This window comes from Pecten maximus, chromosome 7 (genome assembly GCF_902652985.1).
Source record: "Pecten maximus chromosome 7, xPecMax1.1, whole genome shotgun sequence".
Classification (NCBI taxonomy): Eukaryota; Metazoa; Mollusca; class Bivalvia; order Pectinida; family Pectinidae; genus Pecten; species Pecten maximus.
In genome coordinates this window covers 43,322,655-43,350,339 of record NC_047021.1, presented here as the reverse complement: position 1 = coordinate 43,350,339, position 27,685 = coordinate 43,322,655, and the positions used below count along the sequence as shown (strand labels likewise).

Sequence of the window (27,685 nt, the reverse complement as noted above, 5' to 3'; positions counted from 1 at the left end):
TAAGCTGATGACCTATCAGATATCTGGTATTCCATCGTACAGTGGTCATGTTTTGTTTGTGTGTCTACATTTGTTACAAAAAAACATATTCATGATTTGTCTGTTTCCCACAAACATTCTTGAATTTAGATAATTTCGATTTGAGACGACTCCAATTGGCAGCTTTAGGCTGCTGGAACAGCCTTGTCAGCCATGTTGTTTACTACAAAACGTAAGTTAACATCAGTCAAGGGAGATAACTACAAATTTTCAAGTAACGCAATCAATACAAATCAAGGATAGATGATGCATCGATGCACCACTCTGCGATCTAATACATTGATGCATCAGTGAATCGTTACACGACTAGAGAAAAGCACACACAAAAAATAAGTAAAAAAAAAAAAAATAAATAAAAATAGAACCAATGCACCATTGACCACACAATGGTGAACACCAGATCCCTCTGGGATATCTTGCTTAATGTTTGAAGATCAAACATGTCTTATCCTCGCTATTTCTTATACCTGATACATAGCTATAGGTTGTCATTGGTCCTTAGCTGTGTCCATTCAGTTTTGAGTCTGGTTGGTAAGGTCAAAAAAGTGGACTGGTAGCCATCTTGGATTTTGACATTTTGAATTTGTTATCACTATTCCTTGGGCTACTAGAAGGATATTTCTCATTCTTATTTTCGAGGTTCCCATTTGTTACCTCTGATACAGAAATGAAAGATTTCTGGCAACCATTTGCTGTAAGCACACATTCAATATGCAAATTAGTTTTCGCGTCAAACAGGTCTGGCAAATTTGTAGCAAATGGGTTTCTGTAAGCTTGCTGCAACTTTGTAGAATCCTATATACGTTAAGCTTCTAGCAATCTTACGGCAAACTTCCCACATTTGCTTTTAAAATTTATGCCAAGGAAAATTGACATTTTTGTCATCAGCTGGATACAAGCATGCTAATAACAATTCAAGAAAATTTAGTGGTGGTTGAAAATTATTAAGTACCTATTGAAAATGTTTTATGATAATCTGTTTTATTCAGACAATTATATACAACATAATTTATTTTTAGGATTTTAATAAATTGCTTTTCAATTACAATAAATGAGCAGTATAACTACTAAGTTTGACATATAGACATGCTTGTTCTGATCAGATATGATGTAATACACTTGGGTCTTTTTTATATTTTATTACATAAAACATATTTTACATCAATACAATGATCAAATCAATTCATAATTATTCACTTAAGCAATCGCTACCATAACTCTTTACTCAATGCACAGACAGTTAATCTACAAAACTCTATATCTAATCTGATTAAAAGGACATTGACAAATATATATATATATATATATATTCTGTTATTCAGGAACTGGATACTGGTACCTTTTTAAAAGTTTTGAAAAGTATTTACCTCCTTTATCAACAGTGTAAGTATTAGGTTTGCAGTTAATTCCATTGAAAGGAATCCCTGTGGTTTTCTGCATGCAGTCTTTGCAAAAACTTTAAAGACATTTCTAAACTTCTGCACATATTTCTCTCTAGCCATTTTCATCTCTGAGCAGTTCAAACAAATGCATTATATATATATAGGCACTTTCATTGGTCAGTGAGATCTTTAACATGTGTTCTTATTGGTCAGTTTTTGTGAGGTGATTTTAAAGTTTGTAGCAACTTCGTGGCAATTTGTTACCATTATTCATGACAATGAGAGAAAAATACTGTGAAGAAATTTTTATGGCAACTCTGTTGCCAAAGGTTAGGTTGACACAATGTTGCAGCAAAAATGATGCGTTTTCCAAGAATGTTGTCACTACAAGGCGGTAAGGTGGCCGTCTGGTAACACTATAATTTGTTAGCAGTTTATCTAGTACAGGAACTGATTTACTCAATTTGGTGAAAAATTTAAACTGAAGCATAATGCTGGTTAAACAGGCTCATTCTTGAAAAAAATGTGGAGGTATAAATGGCTCTTCAAAGGCAGAGAGCTAGGTAGGGCCTAATAAACAAAAAAGATGTGAAAATCTACTTCTCCAGTAGAGGTGAAGGGATTTTAACCAACCGTTGTTTGTTGCATCATTGGTCCGTGGAGTCCCATTGTTGTATATTTTACAATTACTTATAGTACCCTGATAATTGTAACTGTTAATGTGAGCTGTACTGTAACAGCAATGCCAGCTGGTGTCTGAATTTCAATGCAAGTAGATTTCTCCTTTGAATTCTTGCATCTGCAAGATATTATTTCATGACTGAAATACACTTTTTGCTTACATCAACTTACATATGGTCCCTCTTAAACTTTATATTTTCTTATGAACCACATAGAAAATGTCTGCATCCCATTGCATTCATATGTCTGCATGTAAACACAATAAAAATACAGTTCATTCCCTATGTAAAATGTTGAAAGTTCAACAATAGGATCGAGTGTGGCATTCCCGCTGGGAATTGTAACTGAATTCAATTTAATTCTGTTTATCAAGGGGTCTTATCATGGGCAGGAAACCAGAAAACATGAAGAAAACTTGTCAATAAACTTTAAAGTGAAAAAACTGAATTTTATCAGAAACTTCTGAACTGGAGCTAACACAAGTCAGTAGTACTCTTATTAGTAAAGGGACAAGATCCAATCCTGCCAATGTAGCTATTTTTATGGTAGTGTTTTTGTTTGCTGGATTTATAGCCCTGTGAACAGCCAGGGTTATTTTGAGGCGGGGGGCTCCTTGTAGTAGTTGGTGACTACCTCACTGAAAAGCATATGGGAGGCCTGTCACATGCCATCCAGAGCAGTTAGAGTAGAGTGTCTTGCCCAAGGACACAACCATGACAGCACAAACAGGCCCATTTCTCAGCTTCCCGAGAAACACCAGCCGAGCTTTGAACCACATACCTCAGATCTTTATTTACCTGAGATGTGAATTTCCATGTACACAGTATAGGTATGAAAAAAAGGAAAAACCTCATTCCTGCTAAGTACCCCACTAGGAATCGAACCCAGGGCACTAGTGTGATAATCCTCAGGTCTAGATCTGCCAGGTTAGCAATTGCTCAATCACCTGAGTGACAGATTGTATTTTACACTATGTACAAGCCATACTGACCTGTCCCTTTTACATGGTATTGATGCTGGATCTTTATAAGTCTACTCCTCCAGTTAGCATAGAAAGATTTTCACCAACTTTGTTGTGGAGTGTTAGTGTTGTATAAAGAGAGGTATAGAAGCTCAGGGCACAGACCATGAACTGTATTTAGTAAATTACATTGTTAAAATTATTAGTCCCCTGCCGTTTGAAAAACGGGGGGACTATAGGTTTACCCTCCGTCCGTCTGTCTGTCCGTCTGTCTGTCTGTCATGCAATAGTTGTCCGGACAACCTCTTCTAAAGTACTACTCCGATTTTAATGAAACTTGGTATACATGATCAGTATAACATGCAGTTGTGCATCCCACATTTTTTTTCCCGAAAAACCAATTTTCAAAATGGCCGCCGACTTCTCATTGGTTGAGACTTGTCCGGACAACTCCTTCTAAAGTACTACTCCGATTTTAATGAAACTTGATATACATGATCAGTATAACATGCAGTTGTGCATCCCACATTTTTTTCTTTCGAAAAACCAATTTTCAAAATGGCCGCCGACTTCTCATTGGTTGAGGCTTGTCCGGACAACTCCTCCTAAAGTACTACTCTGATTTTAATGAAACTTGGTATACATGATCAGTATAACATGTAGTTGTGCATCCCATTTTTTTTTTTCGAAAAACCAATTTTCAAAATGGCCGCCGACTTCTCATTGGTTGAGGCTTGTCCGGACAACTCCTTCTAAAGTACTACTCCGATTTTAATGAAACTTGGTATACATGATCAGTATAACATGTAGTTGTGCATCCCTAATTTTTTTTTCGAAAAACCAATTTTCAAAATGGCCGCCGACTTCTCATTGGTTGAGACTTGTCCGGACAACTCCTCCTAAAGTACAACTCCGATTTTAACGAAACTTGGTATACATGATCAGTATAAGATGTAGTTTAAAAAATGGGAAATAAATAGTTGCACTCCTGGTTCAGGCAGGGGACTTTGTATTGCTGTTGCAACACTATCCATCCTTGTTTAGATTTAATCTTTAAGGTGGACACCACCGAAGCAATTTTAATGTACAATTATCTGGATTAAATGGAATAAAGTGTAAATTTTAGGATGTCTATCCCCTTATATATATTTCACATAGCTCATGGTTTCGAACAAAATTAGAGATTGAAATCCCTGACTGATCTAAATCCTCGAGAGGACAAGATAGCATGCAAATGAGGCTGCTATATATGGCTTCCAATCCCATAATGCAATTGTGAAAGCTTATTTTCAAAAATGGCTGACTGAAAATGTGCTTCAGAGAAATCATGCAGTAGCAGAGTCCACCACTTAAAGAGAAAACGAATATAATAGTAAGACAGTATCCCAAGACTGTCAAATAAAGTCAATGAAAGATTGGTTTGTTTTTGTTTAACGTCCTATTAACAGCCAGGGTCATTTAAGGACGTGCCAGGTTTTGGAGGTGGAGGAAAGCCGGAGTACCCGGAGAAAAACCACCGGCCTATACGGTCAGTACCTGGCAACTGCCCCACGTAGGTTTCGAACTCGCAACCCAGAGGTGGAGGGCTAGTATTAAAGTGTCGGGACACCTTAACCACTCGGCCACCGCGGCCCCGTCATTGAAAGAAAGAAAGGATATCTGGAGGCAAAATGTACTTATTTGTGATTTTATATTTTACTGATATTTTAATACATGGGCGATGACTACCTTAATTAACCAAATTTTGCTGAAAATTTCAGTTTGGATTTAATGCCTTGTTCGAGATGCATTTCTAGTAAAATGCTTACTGCATTTATCTGGCAATAAGCCCATGTCTGATAGATAATAACCCACCAACATTTATTTAGTTCAGGACTGTCCTGCAATAAGCCCACACCTGATAATATACATATCAATGTCGACTTCAGCTCAGTACTACGGTATTCCTCAATTAGCCCATACCTGATAATAAGCCCTCCATTGTCTATTTTCAACTCAGTACTGTTCTGCAATTAGCCCATACCTGATAATAAGCCCACACATGTCTATTTTAGCTCAGTGCTATTCCTCAATTAGCCCATACCTGATAATAAGCCCATCATGTCTATTTTAGCTCAGTGCTATTCCTCAATTAGCCCATACCTGATAATAAGCCCTCCATTGTCTATTTTCAACTCAGTACTGTTCTGCAATTAGCCCATACCTGATAATAAGCCCACACATGTCTATTTTAGCTCAGTGCTATTCCTCAATTAGCCCATACCTGATAATAAGCCCATCATGTCTAATTTAGCTCAGTGCTATTCCTCAATAAGCCCACCATGCAATGTCTATTACAGCTCAGTACATGCTGCTCCTCAATAAGCCCATTTAGTCAAGATTTGTTTGTTGACTGCCCTGGGCTTATTATAGAATAAACTATGCTATATGACCTTTAAGAATGTTTGACCTTCAAAAGTCAAATTTCTGATGTTCCCTCTCAGTGTTTAGGTTTGGGATGTGGTAATTAAAGCTTACACATATCACACCTTGAGTTGTCAGGTAGAGAAATGCACTCTTTAAACTTTCAAATTAGTAGTTGAGTTTAGTACCAGTGAAAGTGTGTTTGATGATCTGTAATTTTATTTCCGATAATTATAGACATAATTTGCCAAAAGCAAACCTTCAAATGTTCAGGAAACAATGACACTTGTGCTTTTTGAAAAAACAGGAATTGTTTAGAATGAGACAATTGTGTCGAAACTCTGTCTACACGTATACGTACCTGGTATTATTTTTACCGTCAGGAGTAATCTCTTTTTACTTTTACAGATCTCTGGACGCCATTGTTTACAGTGTTTATTCAGTCTCTATACACCACAAAGCTGAGGACAGTGTAGAAATATTTTTATTTATTTATTAAAGGTGATCGTCAGGTTTTTAGCCCTCCGACACAAAAATCCTGGGTCATTGTTTACAATGTAGTGTATTAGCCCACCAACAGAGTGCGGGATTTAAATAAAAAGGAACTACTTAAAATTGTATATATCCATGTGAATTGGAGCCGTTGAACCAACAGTACCAGGCGGTAATCGAATCTGTTGACAAGTCTTTATTGGTAAACAATCTGGCCTGAAAACGTTTGTTGTTTATGACGTTTTGGTGTGGAGGGACTTATTATAGGCTTGTATTTCCTTAGGGCTGGTTTTGGTATCACAGTGTTTGGATTAATATTGTATTGAAACAGGCAGCTGTTATTAATGTTTACTTAATAAACAAGCTGGGCTGCAGTTTTGTTTACTGTTTGTGGGGTTTTCATGTCTGAAGAGGTAATGTGGGTTGGTTGCCATGGTAACAACAAGTACAAAGCACAAAAATCCATCTGCGGTGTAGGAAGGGCACAGTGGAAACCTCCATTTTCTTATTTATATAAATTGAATATGACACAGCTACCGACACAAAATCGAATCAGGAAAATATTTACTCTCACGAGCTATATTTTAAAAAAGTGACAGCAGTAATTAAGAAAACACAAGATAAGGATTTTGTGGATGAGAAGGGAAAGGTTTCGCAGTTAAAATTATGCATCTTTGTTTATCTTGATCCCTATGGGGATCACACAGCTAAGAAATAAGTCTTGGTCTGTCAGATGCTTATTTTTACAATTCAGTGTTGGATAACAAGTATTGATAATTATTCGGTATAGAAACGAATAATACAGCCACAGTTTATCATCTGTCAACTCATTCAAATTGCCTGTCTATTTTCTTCATTTTAATACCAAATAACTAACATATATCAGACCTGGAGCTTTTAACATTTAACATAATTATGATGTGTTTGTATTGTTTACTGCCTTCACTCCTAAGGCTTGTGTACGGTGAAAAGCACACAAGTTATTTAAGCAATGAACAGTTAGGGTTTCCATGTTACGTTTGCCCACCATACATCTTGCTGCCATATTGGCTATAACAACATTTTATTAAAACCGCTGTTCAATACTTATAGTTACATTGTCTTACCATTTCGTCAACTTTGAAAAAACCGAACCAACCAAAAAAAAATCCGGCTTTTTTTAATGTCACATGACCCACTGGGTGTTATAGCCTGAGGCACTGGGTGTTATAGGCGTATGGTGGCAACTGCCTCTTAGCATTGTGTCAATGGGGGAAATGTGGAGCAAATGTAAATATATTATTGTCATGGTAGTAGTAACAGTGTCTTAATCATTGTTTCCACAGTATAACTCACAGGCCCAGATTCTGAATTAGATTTAGTAAAAATAGGTATCCTATTAATTAAAACAAATTATCACTTTGTCATTAGAATGTCTGTGTTATGTATCTAATTATAAAATATCTTTTATCATGCAAAATTTATTGTATCATACAAAATTCATTGTATCATACACAACACATTGTGTCTTACAAAACACATTGTATCTTACAAAACACATTGTATCTTACAAAACACATTGTATCATACAAAATACATTGTATCATACAAAATACATTGTATCTTACAAAACACATTGTATCTTACAAAACATATTGTATCATACAAAAAACATTGTATCATACAAAAACATTGTATCATACAAAATTCATTGTATCATACACAACACATTGTGTCTTACACAACACATTGTGTCTTACAAAATACATTGTATCTTACAAAATTCATTGTATCATACACAACACATTGTATCATACACAACACATTGTGTCTTACACAACACATTGTGTCTTACAAAATACATTGTATCATACAAAACACATTGTATCTTACAAAATACATTGTATCTTACAAAACACATTGTATCTTACAAAACATTTGATCTTACAAAACATATTGTATCATACAAAAAACATTGTATCATACAAAAACATTGTATCATACAAAAAACATTGTATATTAAAAAGCACATTGTATCATACAAAATACATTGTATCATACAAAACCTATTGTATAATACAAAATACAGTGTATCATACCAAATACATTGTATTAAACTGTAAATGTAAGAATTTTGCACACTTAGATTTCATTATCTGGCAAAAATAGAACTCATTAGTCCCACGATTATCGAAAATGTGAAGGTCATTCTTTTAGCAGAAAGTTGAGGGTCATTCCTATAGTTATAGTGATTTAAAGACAGTTCTTTTTAACAAAAAGTTGAAGGTTATTGTTTTCTGCAGCAAGAAGTTACTTTTGGCAACAGAAATATGAAGGTCATTTTTAGCTACAGAGAAATAAATTCTCTTTCTGAATAACAAATTAAGTATGAAGGTAATTTTCAGCTACAGAGAAATGAAATTCTCTCTCTGAATAACAAATGAAGTATGAAGGTCATTCTTAACAATAGTGTCGTGGGAGTTTCATACTTACACTTAAATATGAAGGCCATTTATTTTAACAAAAATTCTGCTAAAATCCAAACTTGTAGATGTATATGACACATGTATAAGACTATGTGAAGCCTATTCATTGTTCAGGCATGATGGTGATGATGATGATGATGATGATGATGATGATAATACAAAATAATGACAAAGGTGTTGTTGCAGCAGTTGAATTTTAAAGCTATAAAACCACACAGATATACACTCTATGAAAACATTAATGACTCATTACTCTATCTGCTGGTGCATGGAATATTGGAAATGTATCCCGCTGCCAACAAACAAGATACTAATGCTTTTTAAGAAGACAATATTTATATAATATTCAGGTCTAAGCTATGTGTATAAGCTACATTCAACACAACAACGCTTTGCTGTTGATATGATCAGAATTGATTTCAATGCACACAGCTCTCTATAGCTTTGATGTGTGTATGTTAAGTAGACGAGACTCATATACTCAGGTTGTTTACAAAACCAACGCAGTGATGTTTACCAATACCCAGACGGGGACTTAGCCCGTTCGTAGATTGTCATTCACCAGTACTCGGGGACAAGGCCTCATTTTCAAAGTTACCCAAAAATCTGTGAAACATTGTAAGGATACATATAAAGGTACATGCACCATTTATGATGAAAACATAATTTTGGAAGCATATAGTAATAGATTGTATGGGAGGTAACTCTAACATAAATCACAGGTATGCAGTGTAAGGTAGCATATAACCTTAACTCTTACTCAGGTTACAGGTATAATGTATAAGGTAACATATAACCTTAACTTTAATCCAAATCACAGGTATATTGTGTAAGGTAGCATATAACCTTAACTCTAACACAAATCACAGGTATAATGTGTAAGGTAGCATATAACCTTAACTCTTACTCAGGTTACAGGTATAATGTGTAAGGTAACATATAACCTTAACTTTAATCCAAATCACAGGTATAATGTGTAAGGTAGCATATAACCTTAACTCTAACTCAGGTTACAGGTATAATGTATAAGGTAGCATATAACCTAAACTCTAATCCAATCACAGGTATGTAGTGTTAGATAGCATACCTTAACTCTAACACAAATTACATGTATAATGTGTAAGGTAGCATAAAGCCTTAACTCTAACTCAGGTAAAAGGTATAATGTGTAAGGTACATGTAGCATATAACCTTAACTCTAACACAAATCACAGGTATGTAGTGTTAGATAGCATATAACCTTAACTCTAACACAAATCACAGGTATGTGGTATAATACCATCTAACCCTATCTCTAATCCAATCACAGGTATGTAGTGTTAGATAGCATATAACCTTAACTCTAACTCTGAACCAATCCATCAACATATCTCCCTTTAATAATCTCTCACTTCATTAATCTCTCACTTCTCAATCTCAACAAATCAATCTCACTCCATCAATCTCTCACTCCATCAATCTCACTCCACCAATCTCCCACTCCACCAATCTCTCACCTGATTATCAATCTCCCACCTCATCAATCTCTCACTCCATCATTTTGTCACTCCCCCATCTCTCACTCCACCAATCTCCCACTCCATCAATCTCTCACTCCATCAATCTCTCACTCCACCAATCTCTCACTCCATCATTCTGTCACTCCACCAATCTCCCACTCCACCAATCTCTCACCTGATTATCAATCTCCTACCCCATCAATCTCTCACTCCATCATTTTGTCACTCCCCCATCTCTCACTCCACCAATCTCCCACTCCATCAATCTCTCACTCCATCATTCTGTCACTCCACCAATCTCTCACTCCACCAATCTCTCACCTGATTATCAATCTCCCCCCATCAATCTCTCACTCCATCATTCTGTCACTCCACCAATCTCCCACTCCACCAATCTCCCACTCCACCAATCTCCAACTCCACCAATCTCCCACTCCACCAATCTCTCACCTGATTATCAATCTCCCACCCCATCAATCTCTCACTCCATCAATCTCTCACTCCATCCAATCTCTCACTCCACCAATCTCCCACCCCATCAATCTCTCACTCCATCATTTTGTCACTCCCCCAATCTCTCACTCCTCCAATCTCCCACTCCACCAATCCCCCACTCCACCAATCTCTCACCTGATTATCAATCTCCCACCCCACCAATCTCCTACTCCATCAATCTCTCACTCACTCCACCAATCTCCCACTCCATCAATCTCTCACTCCACCAATCTCTCACTCCACCAATATCCCACTCCATCAATCTCTCACTCCACCAATCTCCCACTCCATCAATCTCCCACTCCACCAATCTCCCACCCCACCAATCTCCTACTCCATCAATCTCTCACTCCACCAATCTCCCACTCCATCAATCTCTCACTCAACCAATCTCTCACTCCACCAATATCCCACTCCATCAATCCCACTCCATCAATCTCTCACTGCATTAATCTCTCACTCTACAAATCAATCACCATCAATCATTCACTCCATCAATCCCTCACTCCACCAATCTCTCACTCCACCAACCCCTCACTCCACCAATCTCTCAATCCATTAATCTCTCATTCCATTATTCATTCACTCCATCAATCTTTTACTTCATCAATGTCACACTCAATAAATCTCTCACTCTATCATTCTCTCACTCCACAATCTTTCACTCCATCAATTTCTCACTCCACCAATCCATCTCCATCACTATTTTGCTTCATCAATCTCTCACTCCAATCGTTCTCTTCATCAAAATATCTCCCCATCAATCTCTGACTCCATTAAAAATCTCTCCCCATCAATCTTTCTATCTTTAAATCTCTCTCTAATCTCTTACCCTGTCAATCTCTCCAATCTCTTACCCTGCCAATCTCTCTCCAATCTCTTACCCTGCCAATCTCTCTCCAATCTCTTACCCTGCCAATCTGCCAAAATTTCTGAAATATAGAACAGTAAGGGATGACAGTACTGTCACCAAAAAATATAAATATAAAATCTAAAAAAAAAAATGTAAAAGTACCAAAAACATTTGGATCAGTGTGACGAAGCCCTCATGTATTATGCATAGGTTACGAGGTTCTATAGATGTCGGGGGCCAACACTGGTCACACAGACGTCTGTAAACAAGCAAAAAAAAAATCAATAGCCTCGCAAAAATGGATGTTTGTTTGTAGCATATCAATGTTTATAGAATAGAAGCCATTAATTGTGGCACACAACAACACCGGTATCGACAGACTGGTGCTCCAACTCCACACGGGGCTTACAGTGCCAACCGCACAGCCAAACGTCTATCATTGCTATCAAACTTTATAGATTTCCTCAGTGATGTTTATTGTCTTTGAATATTTTCATTTGGTGATCCATATACACAACATTGTTTAGAGGAAATATGAAGTTCTGTTCCAAAAACGTTTAGAAAAGTTGTAACATTTGGTCGTAAAAAAGTTATGTATTGATCAAGATTGAATTTTAATTGTGTTACAAATTAAGCAACAGCTTGTTTTTACAGTTTTACGTTTTGTCAGGCAAGCTGAATAATTAGCGAACAGTTTCCATAGTGATCGTAAGATTAAAACTGTTTATTCGTGAAATGTCAATCTTTGAATGAATTGCATAAACATTAGTAATTAACATTTAATTTGGTGAACTTTTGACTTCATCTACATGAGTAAGCAATTAGCTATGGTCATCTGACAAAAGGTCAAGGTCAGAGAGTAAAGGTTATTTATAGATAGATTTTGTCATTAGCATTAAATGAAATTAGGTTGGTAAGAATCAAACAATTCAACTGAATGATGTCAAGGTTCATTGGGTCATAGGTCAAGGTCAAATTTTGAAATCTTAGCTGATAGATATTTTATATTGTTATGAAGCAATGATGATAAAAAACAAATAAATAAATAGACTGAAACATTATTAGTTGAGGTTGATAGGTCAAAAGGTCAAGGTGGTTGGATGGCTTCAGTTCAGTGGTTATGGAATGTCAGTCAGGCTTACAACATTATAGTCAAGACCACTTCAGTCAAATATTGTAAATACAGGTGAAAAGAAATAACAAGATCTAGACGGTAGGTGTAATACATGTAGCTCTAGGATTTGATCGACATAATTTTCAATATTGGATTTCGAAAGAATGTCAGTTACATGTGTATAGATTCAAATTGACATTGATTGATAGTTCTATGTATGCTCACACAACATATCATATGAATGATCTATATTTTATTCATGATTGACCCTTATATGTATACTGTACAGCTTCTTGAAGTTTAGATGTTAAGTTGAGCTGTGTGTTCTTTCTGTCTTTACAGTGGAGTTCCATTCAGAGGAAGAATCCGTCTGCTGGATGTAGGCAGCTGTTACAATCCCTTCGCTGGCTTTGAGGAGTTTTTGTCCATTGGCCTTGACATCAGCCCTGCTAATTCAGTAAGTATGATTTGAAAATTCTTTATGCCCCTGCCATGAAATGGTTGGGCATGTAGTGTTACCCATGTCTGTCCCGTCCCGTCCCGTGTCCCCCTGTGTCCCTACGGTCCTGATCATGAACTGCTGATGAGATCCTCACTAAACTGTGTCGGGGCATCAAGTGGCGGTGGGGGAATTTATGTCCTACAGACATTATCTAGTCTTGATAAGATTGATAGCATGATTATCTTTTTCCTATCCCAAAATCTTATTAATAAATTAAACAGTATTGGAACATCAAATTTGAAAATTAAATTTTCATTTTGAAAATTAAATTTTCATTTTGAAAATTTAGTTAGTTGCATCGTAAGATTGTTATCGCTATTTCTTGAAAAAGTACTGAAGGGATATTTGTTAAGCTTCACAGTGAATACCAGGTGAGCAATGCGGCCCTGTGCACCTCTTGTTTAGAAATCTTACAGGGTTTGCTATTTGTCATTTGGTTGAATTTTGCTTTTCAGCTCCACTTCAGTAAACAGTGTGAGCAAACATTCAAACAAACAAAAAGCCAGGGTCATATAAGGATGGGTGTCAAAGGGGGACACCTAAAGCCAGGTTTATATAAGGATGGGTGTCAAAGTGGGACACCAACAGCTCGAGTTCTCATATGAGGACATGTGTCTAGGTGGTCAATGACAGCCATGGACATATAGAACTTAAAGGAGAAAACCAACCTTCAGAGTCATATGAGGATGGGTGTCTAGGGGGACACCAACATTCAGAGTCATATGAGGATGGGTGTCTAGGGGGACACCAACATTCAGAGTCATATGAGGACGGGTGTCTAGGGGGACACCAACATTCAGGGTTATATGAGGACGGATGTCTAGGGGGACACCAACAGTCAGAGTCATATGAGGATGGGTGTCTAGGGGGACACCAACATTCAGAGTCATATGAGGATGGGTGTCTAGGGGGACACCAACAGTCAGGGTCATATGAGGATGGGTGTCGAGGGGGACACCAACATTCAGAGTCATATGAGGATGGGTGTCTAGGGGGACACCAACATTCAGAGTCATATGAGGATGGGTGTCTAGGGGGACACCAACATTCAGAGTCATATGAGGACGGGTGTCTAGGGGGACACCAACATTCAGGGTTATATGAGGACGGATGTCTAGGGGGACACCAACAGTCAGAGTCATATGAGGATGGGTGTCTAGGGGGACACCAACATTCAGGGTTATATGAGGATGGGTGTCTAGGGGGACACCAACATTCAGAGTCATATGAGGATGGGTGTCTAGGGGGACACCAACATTCAGGGTTATATGAGGACGGATGTCTAGGGGGACACCAACAGTCAGAGTCATATGAGGATGGGTGTCTAGGGGGACACCAACATTCAGGGTCATATGAGGATGGGTGTCTAGGGGGACACCAACATTCAGAGTCATATGAGGATGGGTGTCTAGGGGGACACCAACAGTCAGGGTTATATGAGGATGGGTGTCTAGGGGGACACCAACATTCAGGGTCATATGAGGATGGGTGTCTAGGGGGACACCAACATTCAGAGTCATATGAGGACGGGTGTCTAGGGGACACCAACAGTCAGGGTCATATGAGGATGGGTGTCGAGGGGGACCCCAACATTCAGAGTCATATGAGGATGGGTGTCTATGGGGACACCAACATTCAGAGTCATATGAGGACGGGTGTCTAGGGGGACACCAACATTCAGAGACATATAAGGACGGGTGTCTAGGGGGACACCAACATTCAGGGTCATATAAGGACGGGTGTCTAGGGGGTCACCAACAGTCAGAGACATATAAAGATGAGTAGGTGGAAAAGTAAATGCCAATTCATGCTTATGCTATGTTTAGCCAAGTGATGACACATTCTCAAAATGAAATCCAGGGAAGTCACAACTTAAGGATAAAACACACCCAATTCTGTATCATACAAGGAAGACGAGCCTATCTAATGACCTTATGGTGGCAGGTGAAATATGGAGATATAATTGTCATCATTCTCAACATCACAGTTTTAGCACGAATAATTATCGTATCATTAACAGTATTGCTGTTCACATTTATATTGTGAATGATTTAGCAAAATGTTTCACAGTGTTAATTAACTGCCTCTGAAACTTTATCAAATCAGAAAATTTCAATTTTTGAAGAATTTGTTTGATTACACATATTCTTATGACCCTAACATCAAATTGTTCGAGACATTTCTCGTCATCTGTCTATCTATCCAATAATTCGGTAAGGAAGTTTTGCAAAAAAAAAAAAAAAAGTGAAAAAAAAAGTTTTCATTAACACAACAGTCAATGTCATGTGAATATAGATTTCCAGGATACAATAGCTAAGTCTTTTCATTATCAGGTCAAATAATTATGGATGCTCAGTATCAGAATTGTCAATTATTCAAAAACATGGAACTTTAACGTGTATTCCTAAAGGAGATAAAACATGTTATAGATTGAAGAATTGCCATCATATTACCTTACTTAATACTATTTTTAAGTTGGCACCTGCCACAATAGTGGAAAGATTTAAAACTGTTATAACCAAATTAATTAGCAGTTACCAAACTGGCTTTATTCCCGGTAGATACATTGGCGAAAAGACATTTTGATTTATGATTTGATACAAACTACCGAGGAACATGACATACCTGGTCGTCTTTTGTTAATTGACTTTAAAAGTTTTTCGATTCTGTTTCATGGAAATCAGATATAAAAGTTGGGTTTTTTTTTTTTAATTTTCGGCAATCTATTATTAATTAAATCAATTTTTTTCAAAAAAGTATTTGCTTAGCTATTAACATAGGAGGTAGCATGTCTAAAAAAAAAATTGTATTAAGCGTGATTGCCGACAGGGGGACCATATCTCCTCATATATTTATATGTACAGAAATTATATCAGTTTTATCATAAAATAATTCTAATATCAGTGGTATTGTTGTTAACAACCCAGAAATATTTCTTTCCCATTTTGCAGAGGATAATTTTGTTATACTTTACAGTTAGGAAAATGTTATTCTACAGCAACTTAATTTTTACGTCAAAATTTCTTGTCTGAAAATGAACTTCACTAAGACCCAGGTTATTAGTCCCCTGCCGTTTGAAAAATGGGGGGACTATAGGTTTACCCTCCGTCCGTCTGTCTGTCACGCAATAGTTGTCCGGACAACTCCTTCTAAAGTACTACTCCGATTTTAATGAAACTTGGTATACATGATCAGTATAACATGTAGTTGTGCATCCCACATATTTTTTCTTCAAAAATTCATTTTTCAAAATGGCTGCCGGCTTCTCATTGGTTGAGGCTTGTCCGGACAACTCCTCCTAAAGTGCTACTCCGATTTTAATGAAACTTGGTATACATGATCAGTATAACATGTAGTTGTGCATCCCACATATTTTTTCTTCAAAAATTCATTTTTCAAAATGGCTGCCGGCTTCTCATTGGTTGAGGCTTGTCCGGACAACTCCTCCTAAAGTACTACTCCGATTTTAACGAAACTTGGTATACATTATCAGTATCACAGGTAGTTGTGCATCCCAATTTTTCTTTTCGAAATTTTTTTTTTTCAAAATGGCCGCCAGCTTCTCATTGGTTGAGGCGTGTCCGAACAATCCTAAAGTACTACTCTGATTTTAACGAAACTTGGTATACGTGATCAGTATAACACGTAGTTTAAAAAATGGGAAATAAATAGTTGCACTCCTGGGTCAGGCAGGGGACTTTGTATTGCTGTTGCAATACTATCCATCCTTGTTCAGATTAAGGCAGCAAGAAGTATAGAGATGATAGATATACATAACGATTTTTCATGGAGAAGCACAAAGTTTAATCTTCTGGGCATAGAATATGATGTTGACTTCCATAGACCTTAAACTTTGATAAGAAACTTGTTAAACTGAAATCCCTCAAAAGTTGATGGAGCCAAAAAAATCTTTCCAATCGGGAAAATAACTTTTATATAAACATTTCTAATATCTCAGTTTAGTCATCTCCTTATAGCGCTTCTGATGATTAAATATTATATGAATTTCTTTAGTGAAGAAAAACAGACGAAGTTAAACATATCATATTTTAAGCCATATAATGAAGGAGGTTTATAAATGATTCATTTGAAATCTTTTGTAATAGCTCTCAAGACAATGTTGGTAAGGCAGATTTATTAAGATGTGGCTACCTGGGTAGTTGGATGTACATTGCAGATAAATCCATGGATAGATTTTCTTTGGCAAATTGTGGACTTCAAAAACTCAAAATTAGGCTAGAAGAATGTACATATTCTGAAAAGATGTTCTAGAAGCATGGCATAAAACAATAGCTGGGTCCAATAGTATGGTGGACAAATTTGTAAAAATCCTTTATAGTATAATAATTATAATATCAAAATAGATAATAAACCTGTTTTCTGCAAGGAATGATACAGAAAAACAGTATTTTTAGCTCACCTTAGTAATCCTGAACGCCTGAATGGAATTTGATGAAATTTGGTCTGGAGCATTATTGGACAAAGAAAATCTGGTGTAAACAGAGGGTGTCTCCCCAGGTCTAGAAAGGCAAGACCCAATAAGGGAAATTGAGGTAAATCCTTTAAATCCCTACTAGTCCTGAAAGCCTGAATAGATTTTGATGAAATTTGGTTTGGAGCAATATTGGGTAAAGGAGATCTACTATTGTATAAATGGAGTCTGAGGCTGCAATATACCCTGCAACCCCAACCCCAGCCCCAGGGTTATATGAGAATGGGTGTCGAAGGGGGGCACCAACAGCCAGGGTTATATAAGGACAGGTGTCAAAGGGGGGGGGGGGGGGCACCATCAGCCAGGGTTATATGAGGACAGGTGTCAAAGGGGGCACCAACAGCCAGGGTTATAAGAGGACGGGTGTCAAAGGGGGGCACCAACAGCCAGAGTCATATTATGATGGGTGTTAAGGAGACACCAACAGCTAGGGTCATATGAGGATAGGGGTCTAGAGGGGGCACCAACAGTCAGGGTTATATGAGGACGGATGTCAAGGAGACACCAACAGCAAGGGTCATATGAGGACAGATGTCTTAAGGATGACACCAACAGTCAGGGTTATATGAGGACGGGTGTCTAGGGGACACCAACAGTCAGAGTCATATGAGGACAGGTGTGTAGGGGGACACCAACAGTCAGGGTCATATGAGGACAGGTGTGTAGGGGGACACAAACAGCCAGGGTCATACGAGGACAGGTGTCTTAAGGTTGACACCAACAGCCAGGGTCATATGAGGACAGGTGTCAAAGGGGGACAACCAACAGCCAGGGTCATATGAGGATGGGTGTCTAGGGGTGACACCAACAGCCAGGGTCATATGAGGACAGATGTCTAGGGGGACACCAACAGCCAGGGTCATATGAGGACAGGTGTCAAAGGGAGACAACCAACAGCCAGAGTCATATTAGGACGAGTGTCTAGGGGTGACACCAACAGCCAGGGTCATATGAGGACAGGTGTCAAAGGGAGACAACCAACAGCCAGAGTCATATTAGGACGAGTGTCTAGACACAAGCAGTCCAGGTTTTGTCCTAAGATCACAGTTTCGGCATCAACTGTCACTGTGTCTTTATCACATTTCTGTGTGAATGATTATAGAGATTAGCTGAGTGAACTTCCATAGAACAGAGGTGTGGCATTTCCTTGACACAACATGCATCATTTAAAGTTCTTTTTGGTATGACCCTTTGCATTTTTAATGTCAGGGAACCTTTGGTTCCACTGAGGTTTTACTCCCAGGTTTTTGGTTGAGGGATGATTATCCGTACCATTTAACAGGAAATGAAATTTCCAGTCTCTCACTACATGCAAATTTGAAACATAGGAAGTTAGATATAGTCCTGTTTCAACCAAAACTATTAGCACTAAACAGTGTGTTTATTTTGTCTTTGAGTATCTCTCTCCTTTAACTTTAAATAGTCATTGAAAAGAGAATAGACGAGGAAAACAACTTAAATATTTCTGTATAGATTTTCATGTTAAAGTTTCTTGCAACACACAAACATTACTCGATAATATATACGTGCCATACTTCCTTACAGGATGCAAATTCTCCCTTTTACTGAAATATCTTATCCGTGTTACATTTCTCGTCATCTGTTTGATTTTGAGTTTGGTCAAGAAAAACAAAAAGGCTGCCAGGCAGCCATCTTTGATTTTGACAGTTGAAGTTTAAATTGTTATCACAATTTCTTGAGTAGTCCTGGTCCCTAATTGTGATCGTTTGATCGTGTGTCTGACCCAGAAAACGAAATGAGTTGATGGTTGGTTGAAGTTTATTATCGCTATTTCTAATTCATGTAATGTTGAAGTGGATATGTTCATGGCATGAAAATTTTCACTTATTTCATGATCATTAAATTTCCGCAAAAATATCCACACGCAAACATGTTAACACATGAATATATTGACAATCGAATATTTCCACCAAATAAACTAAATACTACGAAATCCAAGATGCAAGGGAGATAACTCTAAATCAAATTAAATGCCCAATGACATCGCAGAGCGAAAATATATTTTCGGCATAACTGACAGCACGAAAATATCCACACCACAAACAGTTTGAAAGCTGACTAAGGGAAAATTTCAACGTGCAAAAATTTTCTCTTTTACAGTATGTTTCTCTTGGCTCTAGTCTTCTTAGAACTCATATGTTGGTTCTCTTTGTTATCAAATTCAAATCAGTCTAAAATACAACTGATAAACGTCATTTATTGGAGGGCGCCAAGGTCTCAGAGAGGGATGTCTTTGTCTTTTTGCATTACAACAAATCACATCATGTCTGAGTGATTAGTAGGGTGTCAAAATTAACTTCTCAAAAGAAAGACACAATCAAATTTTTAAAAATAATGTGTTCGAATAAAACATAAATATTGATTTTTTTTTTTTTTTTACAATATTCGGGACATAATCCAAAAAAAGATTCTTGTCAGAGTGGTTTTTGTAACAACTCCAAAACACACACACACACACACACACACACACACAACAACATTTAAGTAGATCTTCTTTAAATTCATTTTTCTTAACTTAATTTTTCAAAAAGTTTTTCATTTTTTTCATTGAATATTTTTTAACTGCTGAAAGGTTTAAGATGAATTTAAAATCACATTAGTTAAAAAGAAATTCTACATTTCAAACTTTTGATTTGAGAATATAGATTTAACTTCCTTTGAGTTTTTTTTTGTGTAATTGTAACAGACAACATGTTAGATATATAATTTGTTCGAGGAGGTAATTTTGTCGTCTAACTTTTAAAGAGATTGAACTAGAAACTGTGCGCTGTAATTAATATGCATTTAATAGAATTCGGTTTATCTTAATCACTTCAACACCTTGGCTAGTGATGAATTGGGCGGTCAGGACAACAGTGGAAACGACTGTAGGGGGGACATATGATCCTCAACAAACTGGACCGCAGGATTATCTGAGTAAATTGACAAACAAAGTATTTCTATTTACGATCGGGCTTTTCAGCTTGTTGGGTAATTATGATGCCATCAGTCGGACAGTTTTTCTGAGCAAACATATCCATGTTACGCCACTTACGATAAATAAATACTAGTCAAGACATTGTCAATACAAAAGCCTCGTCTATAAAACGTCATGTGATACGAAGGCAACCCGATACATATCATCAATAAGGTAATTAAATCGCACTGTCGTGACATGGTATACTTGTATTTCATAATCTTCTTATAATTTTGTAACAGATTTTCTTATAAGTGGCCTAGAGGTGAAATTTATATCATTAGCTTTCAATTCTCAGTATATCATGTTTATTTTTTTTACAGATGTATTTAAGCATGTATTTAATGCTGTTTTACCTGCAGATCATCAAAATCTGTTTGCGATTAAGGTAATTAAATTTCTCAATTAGATAAAGTGTAATTTGAGTTTTCTACATGCGGAGTGTCACTTACGCCCGGCGAGCTATACAATGGAGGCAACGGATACATTACACCAATTATACTGAATTTATAGAGAAATATTTTGAAATGATATCAATATTCTTTGTATTGAATTTTTAAAATGGCTTATCTGATCGAAAATTGTTTGCTTAAATTGAATGTAAATGTCTGTCTGAATTTCTTTTCTTTGTTTTCCTATTTAGAGTAAAACTAGGTGCAATGTTTGAGGGAGTCCTGGAGATAATAACGATTCGACCTTGCAGTATTATTTCAGGATAATGACACCTTTGGGCTTGTTTGAGGGGCCGGGTATTTAGGTGCAGCCTAAAGAAACATCCCCAAATCATCCTTTATATCTTTTCTTTTCTCAAACAAAAAAAAAGTCTTTATTTGTTTACGTGTGAGATTTCTAAGGGGGGATAGTTATCATCACAAAGGTATTATCACGATGTAGCCAAAAATAATAAATCTACAAGCACAGAATAAATGGTAATTGTTTATTTAACTGTCCCTGATCAAATCTACGGTCTATTTAAATGCGGCCTTGTAAATACTCATTTTCTATATGTTTGTTAGTGGTGAATCTAAAAGCTATATGTAACTGGATCTACCAACATAGATTATTTGTAGCTAGGTTGTTGACAATGTGCTGTCGCTGACACATACAAACAAACAGGGACCCACCGGTTTGTTTATCTTCACCGATCAAATTTCAACTCATCGAACCTCATGCAAACATTGATGACTAGAGCCTAATGGTCCAAGATTAGGAAATTTTTTGTGATAAACGATTTAATTCACTTAAGCCAATAGGGAACTGTTCAATCTTGTTCGGTAAAAAAAAATATCTGCACTGTCGCATTTGAATCACTCCCTAATATGATTAAAGACCATGGTAAGAGCTAAGCCATTGAAAGATTAAAGCTTTATGAAGGCCATGTTGGGCTTTGTTTTGTTAATTGTTAATGATTGGTCTTGAGACATTGATAGATATTGATTTTTTCTTTACTTGATGGCATTTAATTCCAATCATGTCTTCGTTTATTTCTACCATTTAATGAAACTACCTCTAAGTTCACAATTATAAGGTTGCACCTCTAAACACAGTTACTTGAAGAAGGTATTTACCCTATTTCAAAGCATGGCCATATTACCTTTGTCCTTCAAGGTAAATGTTTATTAAATTTAGAGTTAGAAGTTCGCACCTGAAAATAGGTTTGCACCGAAGTTGTATAGACCAATGGAAATTCCCACAGCCACCCACCTACCCAAACCAAAACTTATGCCCCCTTCACTCTTTAATTAATGTCTGTCTTAACTGCAGCGAAAATTTGCAAAAGTGGGGCTATGGTAATATTTTTCTGATGGTGATGATGATTTCAACAATTTCGCTTTAGGGTTTTGTGTTTAGATATGTCGCTCAAAAAGTCCCAATTGACAAGCTAGATCACCTTCTAGACATCTCAACACGCTCATCAATTAACTTCAAAAATTTAGAGATGCTGGGAAGCTTAATCAAGCCATTAACAAAGATGATTGTTACGTTGTACTTTGTGGATCTTAACCCACAATGTAGATTATATATTCTGAAATTTAGGATGTATGCACGTTTCATTCTTGAAGTAATGCTTAACTATTTCTGCCTGGATTTGGCCAGTATAAATAATTCTAAATTGAACTTTATAATAGGTTATAAAAAGGAAACCTTGTCTACCATATCAGGTAGTACTGGAAACCTTGTCTACCATATCAGGTAGTACTGGAAACCTTGTCTACCATACCAGGTAGTACTGGAAGCCTTGTCTTCCATATCAGGTAGTACTGGAAACCTTGTCTACCATATCAGGTAAGAAAGGTAGTACTGGAAACCTTGTCTACCATATCAGGTAAGAAAGGTAGTACTGGAAACCTTGTCTACCATATCAGGTAGTACTGGAAACCTTGTCTACCATATCAGGTAGTACTGGAAACCTTGTCTACCATATCAGGTAGTACTGGAAACCTTGTCTACCATATCAGGTAGTACTGGAAACCTTGTCTACCATATCAGGTAGTACTGGAAACCTTGTCTACCATATCAGGTAGTACTGGAAACCTTGTCTACCATATCAGGTAGTACTGGAAACCTTGTCTACCATATCAGGTAGTACTGGAAACCTTGTCTACCATACCAGGTAGTACTGGAAACCTTGTCTACCATATCGGGTAGTACTGGAAACCTTGTCTACCATATCGGGTAGTACTGGAAACCTTGTCTACCATATCGGGTAGTACTGGAAACCTTGTCTACCATACCAGGTAGTACTGAAAACCTTGTCTACCATATCGGGTAGTACTGGAAACCTTGTCTACCATATCGGGTAGTACTGGAAACTTTGTCTACCATATCGGGTAGTACTGGAAACCTTGTCTACCATATCGGGTAGTACTGGAAACCTTGTCTACCATATCGGGTAGTACTGGAAACCTTGTCTACCATATCGGGTAGTATTGGAAACCTTGTCTACCATATCAGGTAAAAAAGAAATGAATATCTAAATTCTGAACCAGTACATCGGACAGGGAAGGGAGTACCAAAACCTTGTCCAGTATACTAGACAACAGGGAAGGGAGTACCCAAAACCTTGTCCAGTATACTTGACAACAGGGAAGGGAGTACCAAAACCTTGTCCAGTATACCAGACAACAGGGAAGGGAGTACCAAAACCTTGTCCAGTATACTAGACAACAGGGAAGGGAGTACCCAAAACCTTGTCCAGTATACTAGACAACAGGGAAGGGAGTACCCAAAACCTTGTCCAGTATACCAGACAACAGGGAAGGGAGTACATAAAACCTTGTCCAGTATACTTGATAACAGGGAAGGGAGGACCCAAAACCTTGTCCAGTATACTAGACAACAGGGAAGGGAGTATCCAAAACCTTGTCAAGTATACTAGACAACAGGGAAGCGAGTACCCAAAACCTTGTCTAGTATACTAGACAACTGGGAAGGGAGTACCCAAAACCTTGTCCAGTATACTAGACAACAGGGAAGGGAGTACCCAAAACCATGTCCAGTATACTAGACAACAGGGAAGGGAGTACCCAAACCTTGTCCAGTATACTAGACAACAGGGAAGGGAGTATCCAAAACCTTGTCAAGTATACTAGACAACAGGGAAGCGAGTACCCAAAACCTTGTCTAGTATACTAGACAACTGGGAAGGGAGTACCCAAAACCTTGTCCAGTATACTAGACAACAGGGAAGGGAGTACCCAAAACCATGTCCAGTATACTAGACAACAGGGAAGGGAGTACCCAAACCTTGTCCAGTATACCAGACAACAGGGAAGGGAGTACCCAAACCTTGTCCAGTATACTAGACAACAGGGAAGGGAGTACCAAAAACCTTGTTCAGTATACTAGACAAAAGGGAAGGGAGTATCCAAAACCTTGTCAAGTATACTAGACAACAGGGAAGGGAGTACCCAAAACCTTGTCCAGTATACTAGACAACAGGGAAGGGAGTACCCAAACCTTGTCCAGTATACCAGACAACAGGGAAGGGAGTACCCAAACCTTGTCCAGTATACTAGACAACAGGGAAGGGAGTACCGAAATTATTGTCCAATATACTAGACAACAGAGAAGGAAATACACAAACCCTTCTACAGTATGCTTGAAAACAGGGAAGGGAGTACCCAAACCCTTCTGCAGTATTCTAGACAACAGGGAAGGGAGTACCCACATCTTGTGCAGTATACTAGACAACAGGGAAGGGAGTACCAAAAACCTTGTTCAGTATACTAGACAAAAGGGAAGGGAGTATCCAAAACCTTGTCCAGTATACCAGACAACAGGGAAGGGAGTACCTAAAATCTTCTACAGTATACTTGACAACAGGGAAGGGAGTACCTAAAACCTTCTACAGTATAATAGACAACAGGGAAGGGAGTACCCAAAACCTCGTCTAGTATACTAGACAACAAGGAAGGGAATACCAAAACCCTTCTACAATATACTAGACAACAGGGAAGGGAGTACCCATACCCTTCTTCAGTATACTAGACAACAGTGAAGGGAGTACCCAGAACCTTGTCCAGTATACTAGACAACAGGGAAGGGAGTACCCAAAACCTTGTCCAGTATACTAGACAACAGGGAAGGGAGTACCCAAAACCTTGTCCAGTATACTAGACAACAGGGAAGGGAGTACCCAAAATCTTGTCCAGTATACTAGACAACAGGGAAGGGAGTACCTAAAACCTTGTCCAGTATACTAGACAACAGGGAAGGATCAAGGTACCCAAAACCTTGTCCAGTATACTAGACAACAGGGAAGGGAGTGCCCAAAACCTTGTCCAGTATACTAGACCACAGGGAAGGGAGTACCCAAAACCCTTCTACAGTATACAAGACAACAGGGAAGGGAGTACCCAAAACCTTGTCCAGTATACTTGACAACAGGGAAGGGAGTATCAAAACCCTTCTACAGTATACTAGACAACAGGAAAGGGAGTACCCAAAACCTTCTCTACAGTATACTTGACAACAGGGAAGGGAATACCCAAATCTCTTATCTAATATACTATACAGAAGTTATTAAGTTAAAGGACCTATCTGATAAAAAAAATATCGTGGAATTGATTTTGATGTATCCGACAGAAAAGAAGTTTGATGAACTCTTAATTTAGCCTGAAATTTCGTATCGAAATCTTTAACAAAAGACTTTATACACAGTAATGTTGATGAGACATTCATTGATCAGTTAAAGAAATGAAGAATTATAATTAGCATGTTTCAATTGACAATTTTCATTTAATAAACTTGATTAAGCTGTTTATTGTACAATTATTCCATTATTGACTTTTCGTGGAAATCATACCACTATGTTCAAACCCGGCTAATGAAGAATGCAACACAACATTTGCTGCCGATTTGTGCAACATATTCTGTATTTCATCATGCATATTCCAGAAACACTTCTCAATGTAGTCATTGGCCAAGACATATCTTCTCTCTTTTACAGAAGGTACACCGGTGTGACTTTCTGAACTTGGAACTGACAGATCCGGATCCTTCAGCCCTGTCCAAAGATGACCCCTTTGGGGGCCTCCCAGACACGGTTTCACAGCTTCCTCGTCAGAGTTTCCATGTTGTTGTTTTTTCCTTGTTACTAGAGTATCTCCCTTCGGCCGGTCAGCGTTGGACATGCTGTTGTAATGCTCACCAGCTTCTAGCTGGCAATGGCTTATTGGTTGTTGTGACCCCAGATTCTCACAAACAGCATCGTAACGCCGCCATGATAAAAAGCTGGAGACAAGCAATCGAGTCGTTAGGGTTTGTAAGGTGGCGCTACGTTAAGCTAGACCACTTACATTGTTTGGCATTCAGGAAAATTCATGTTGGGGAAGTGAGGGACAAAGAATTGGGCCCCGCTTCCCCAGACATGTTGTACATACCTCAGGATTTCCACGAGGATGAAGATGCAGATGCTGAAGTCGTGAGCCGCTCAGACACCGACATTGAAGACATTTCTAAAACATTTGAGGAACTTCCAGCTTGCTGGGATAGTGATGAGGATGACTAATTTAGTATTAAATGTTTTTGATAAATTATCTGATGAGTTTTATTTGGTTATTGAATATTTGAGATGGTAGATGACTATAAACAAACTTCCATAATGAATCGTCCACCATCCGTCTGTCAGATTGCAGGCATTTTCAACTTCCAAAGAAGTCTTTTTATGAAGCTTGATATATGTATATTATATGGATCGAGAACATAAATCTTCTTGTTATTCCAGGGTCTTTTGACCCTGGCCAAAGACACAAAACTACTTAAAAGTTTAAGCCATCTTAAATTTTTTCCAAAACGTATGCGAAAATGCTTCCATATTGTTGGGAAACCATGACATTACAAATAGGAACAGCAGCCGATTGAAAAATAAATAAATAAAAACACAACTGTAAATGTTTGGATTTGGTAAGTATATAATATGTTCTACCAGTTAATATTTGATATCATGACTGTTTGATGGGAGTAATGTCTAGGGATGGAAATTCAACGATGAACAATATTGAATTGGATGACATTTTCTCTTGATAATAAGTTCTTGTAGTCTTGGTTAGCTGTTAAGGATACCTTATAGTGCTTGTGTGTTTTCTGAAGTCGGAAAACATTTCTTCTGGACATATAAAGAAAATAGAATAACAGCTTTTACCAAAGGTATAATTAAAAAGATGTTCATTTCCTCATCAGTGCTGGCAGAAATTGGTATAAAAGTTGATAAATCGTGTTGTTGCATTTACGATAGAGTTTGGTTTGAGAGAGATCATGGTCATCACTGTAAATGAAAAAGGAATACATATCTAACGGAGGATTCGGTTTGATATTGTTTTGCCTTCTATGAACAAAAAATGTTCATTCACGGATACATGGTGTCTACGAATGATGACCGCCTTCATACTGAAATTCTTTACCTGGACACAAAAGAATGCCACTCCATCCTTTTGCTCAATGTTGACAACTTTACTTTTAGATAAACGTCAAGCTACAGTAAGGAGGAGCTTTGGGCCTTTATCATTAGATCATATGGTGGGATATTCAATTCGCCCTTCGTCCCAGAATCCATAACATTCATCATATTTTCAAAAGGTCTTCTAAAGGCCAAAAGTGTCTAGAAAAGAGTATATTTCAAATGTTAACCACCTCTTAAGAATCCAAGCAGGACAAATTCTTTCGCCCTACCTGCAAAGCCTGAAGCCACCTTTTAAGAATCCAAGCAGGACAATTTGTTTACGCCCTACCTGCAAAGCCTGAAGCCACCTCTTAATAATCTAAGCAGGACAAATTCTTACGCCCTACCTGCAAAGCCAGAAGCCACCTCTTAAGAATCTAAGCAGGA

The 27,685-nt window shown here is 37.7% G+C and overlaps 1 protein-coding gene across 1 annotated transcript in view; it reads left to right on the top strand.

Moving 5' to 3' along the window:
* Positions 1-26,396, top strand: part of LOC117330919 (S-adenosylmethionine sensor upstream of mTORC1-like) — a 34,421-nt gene extending 8,025 nt beyond the window's left edge. The window contains exons 4-5 of the mRNA XM_033889479.1: positions 12,727-12,841; positions 25,808-26,396. Coding sequence (XP_033745370.1) covers positions 12,727-12,841; positions 25,808-26,368 — 676 coding nt within the window. The 3' untranslated portion in view covers positions 26,369-26,396. The remainder of the gene's footprint in view (positions 1-12,726; positions 12,842-25,807) is intronic.
* Positions 26,397-27,685: the final 1,289 nt, after the last annotated feature.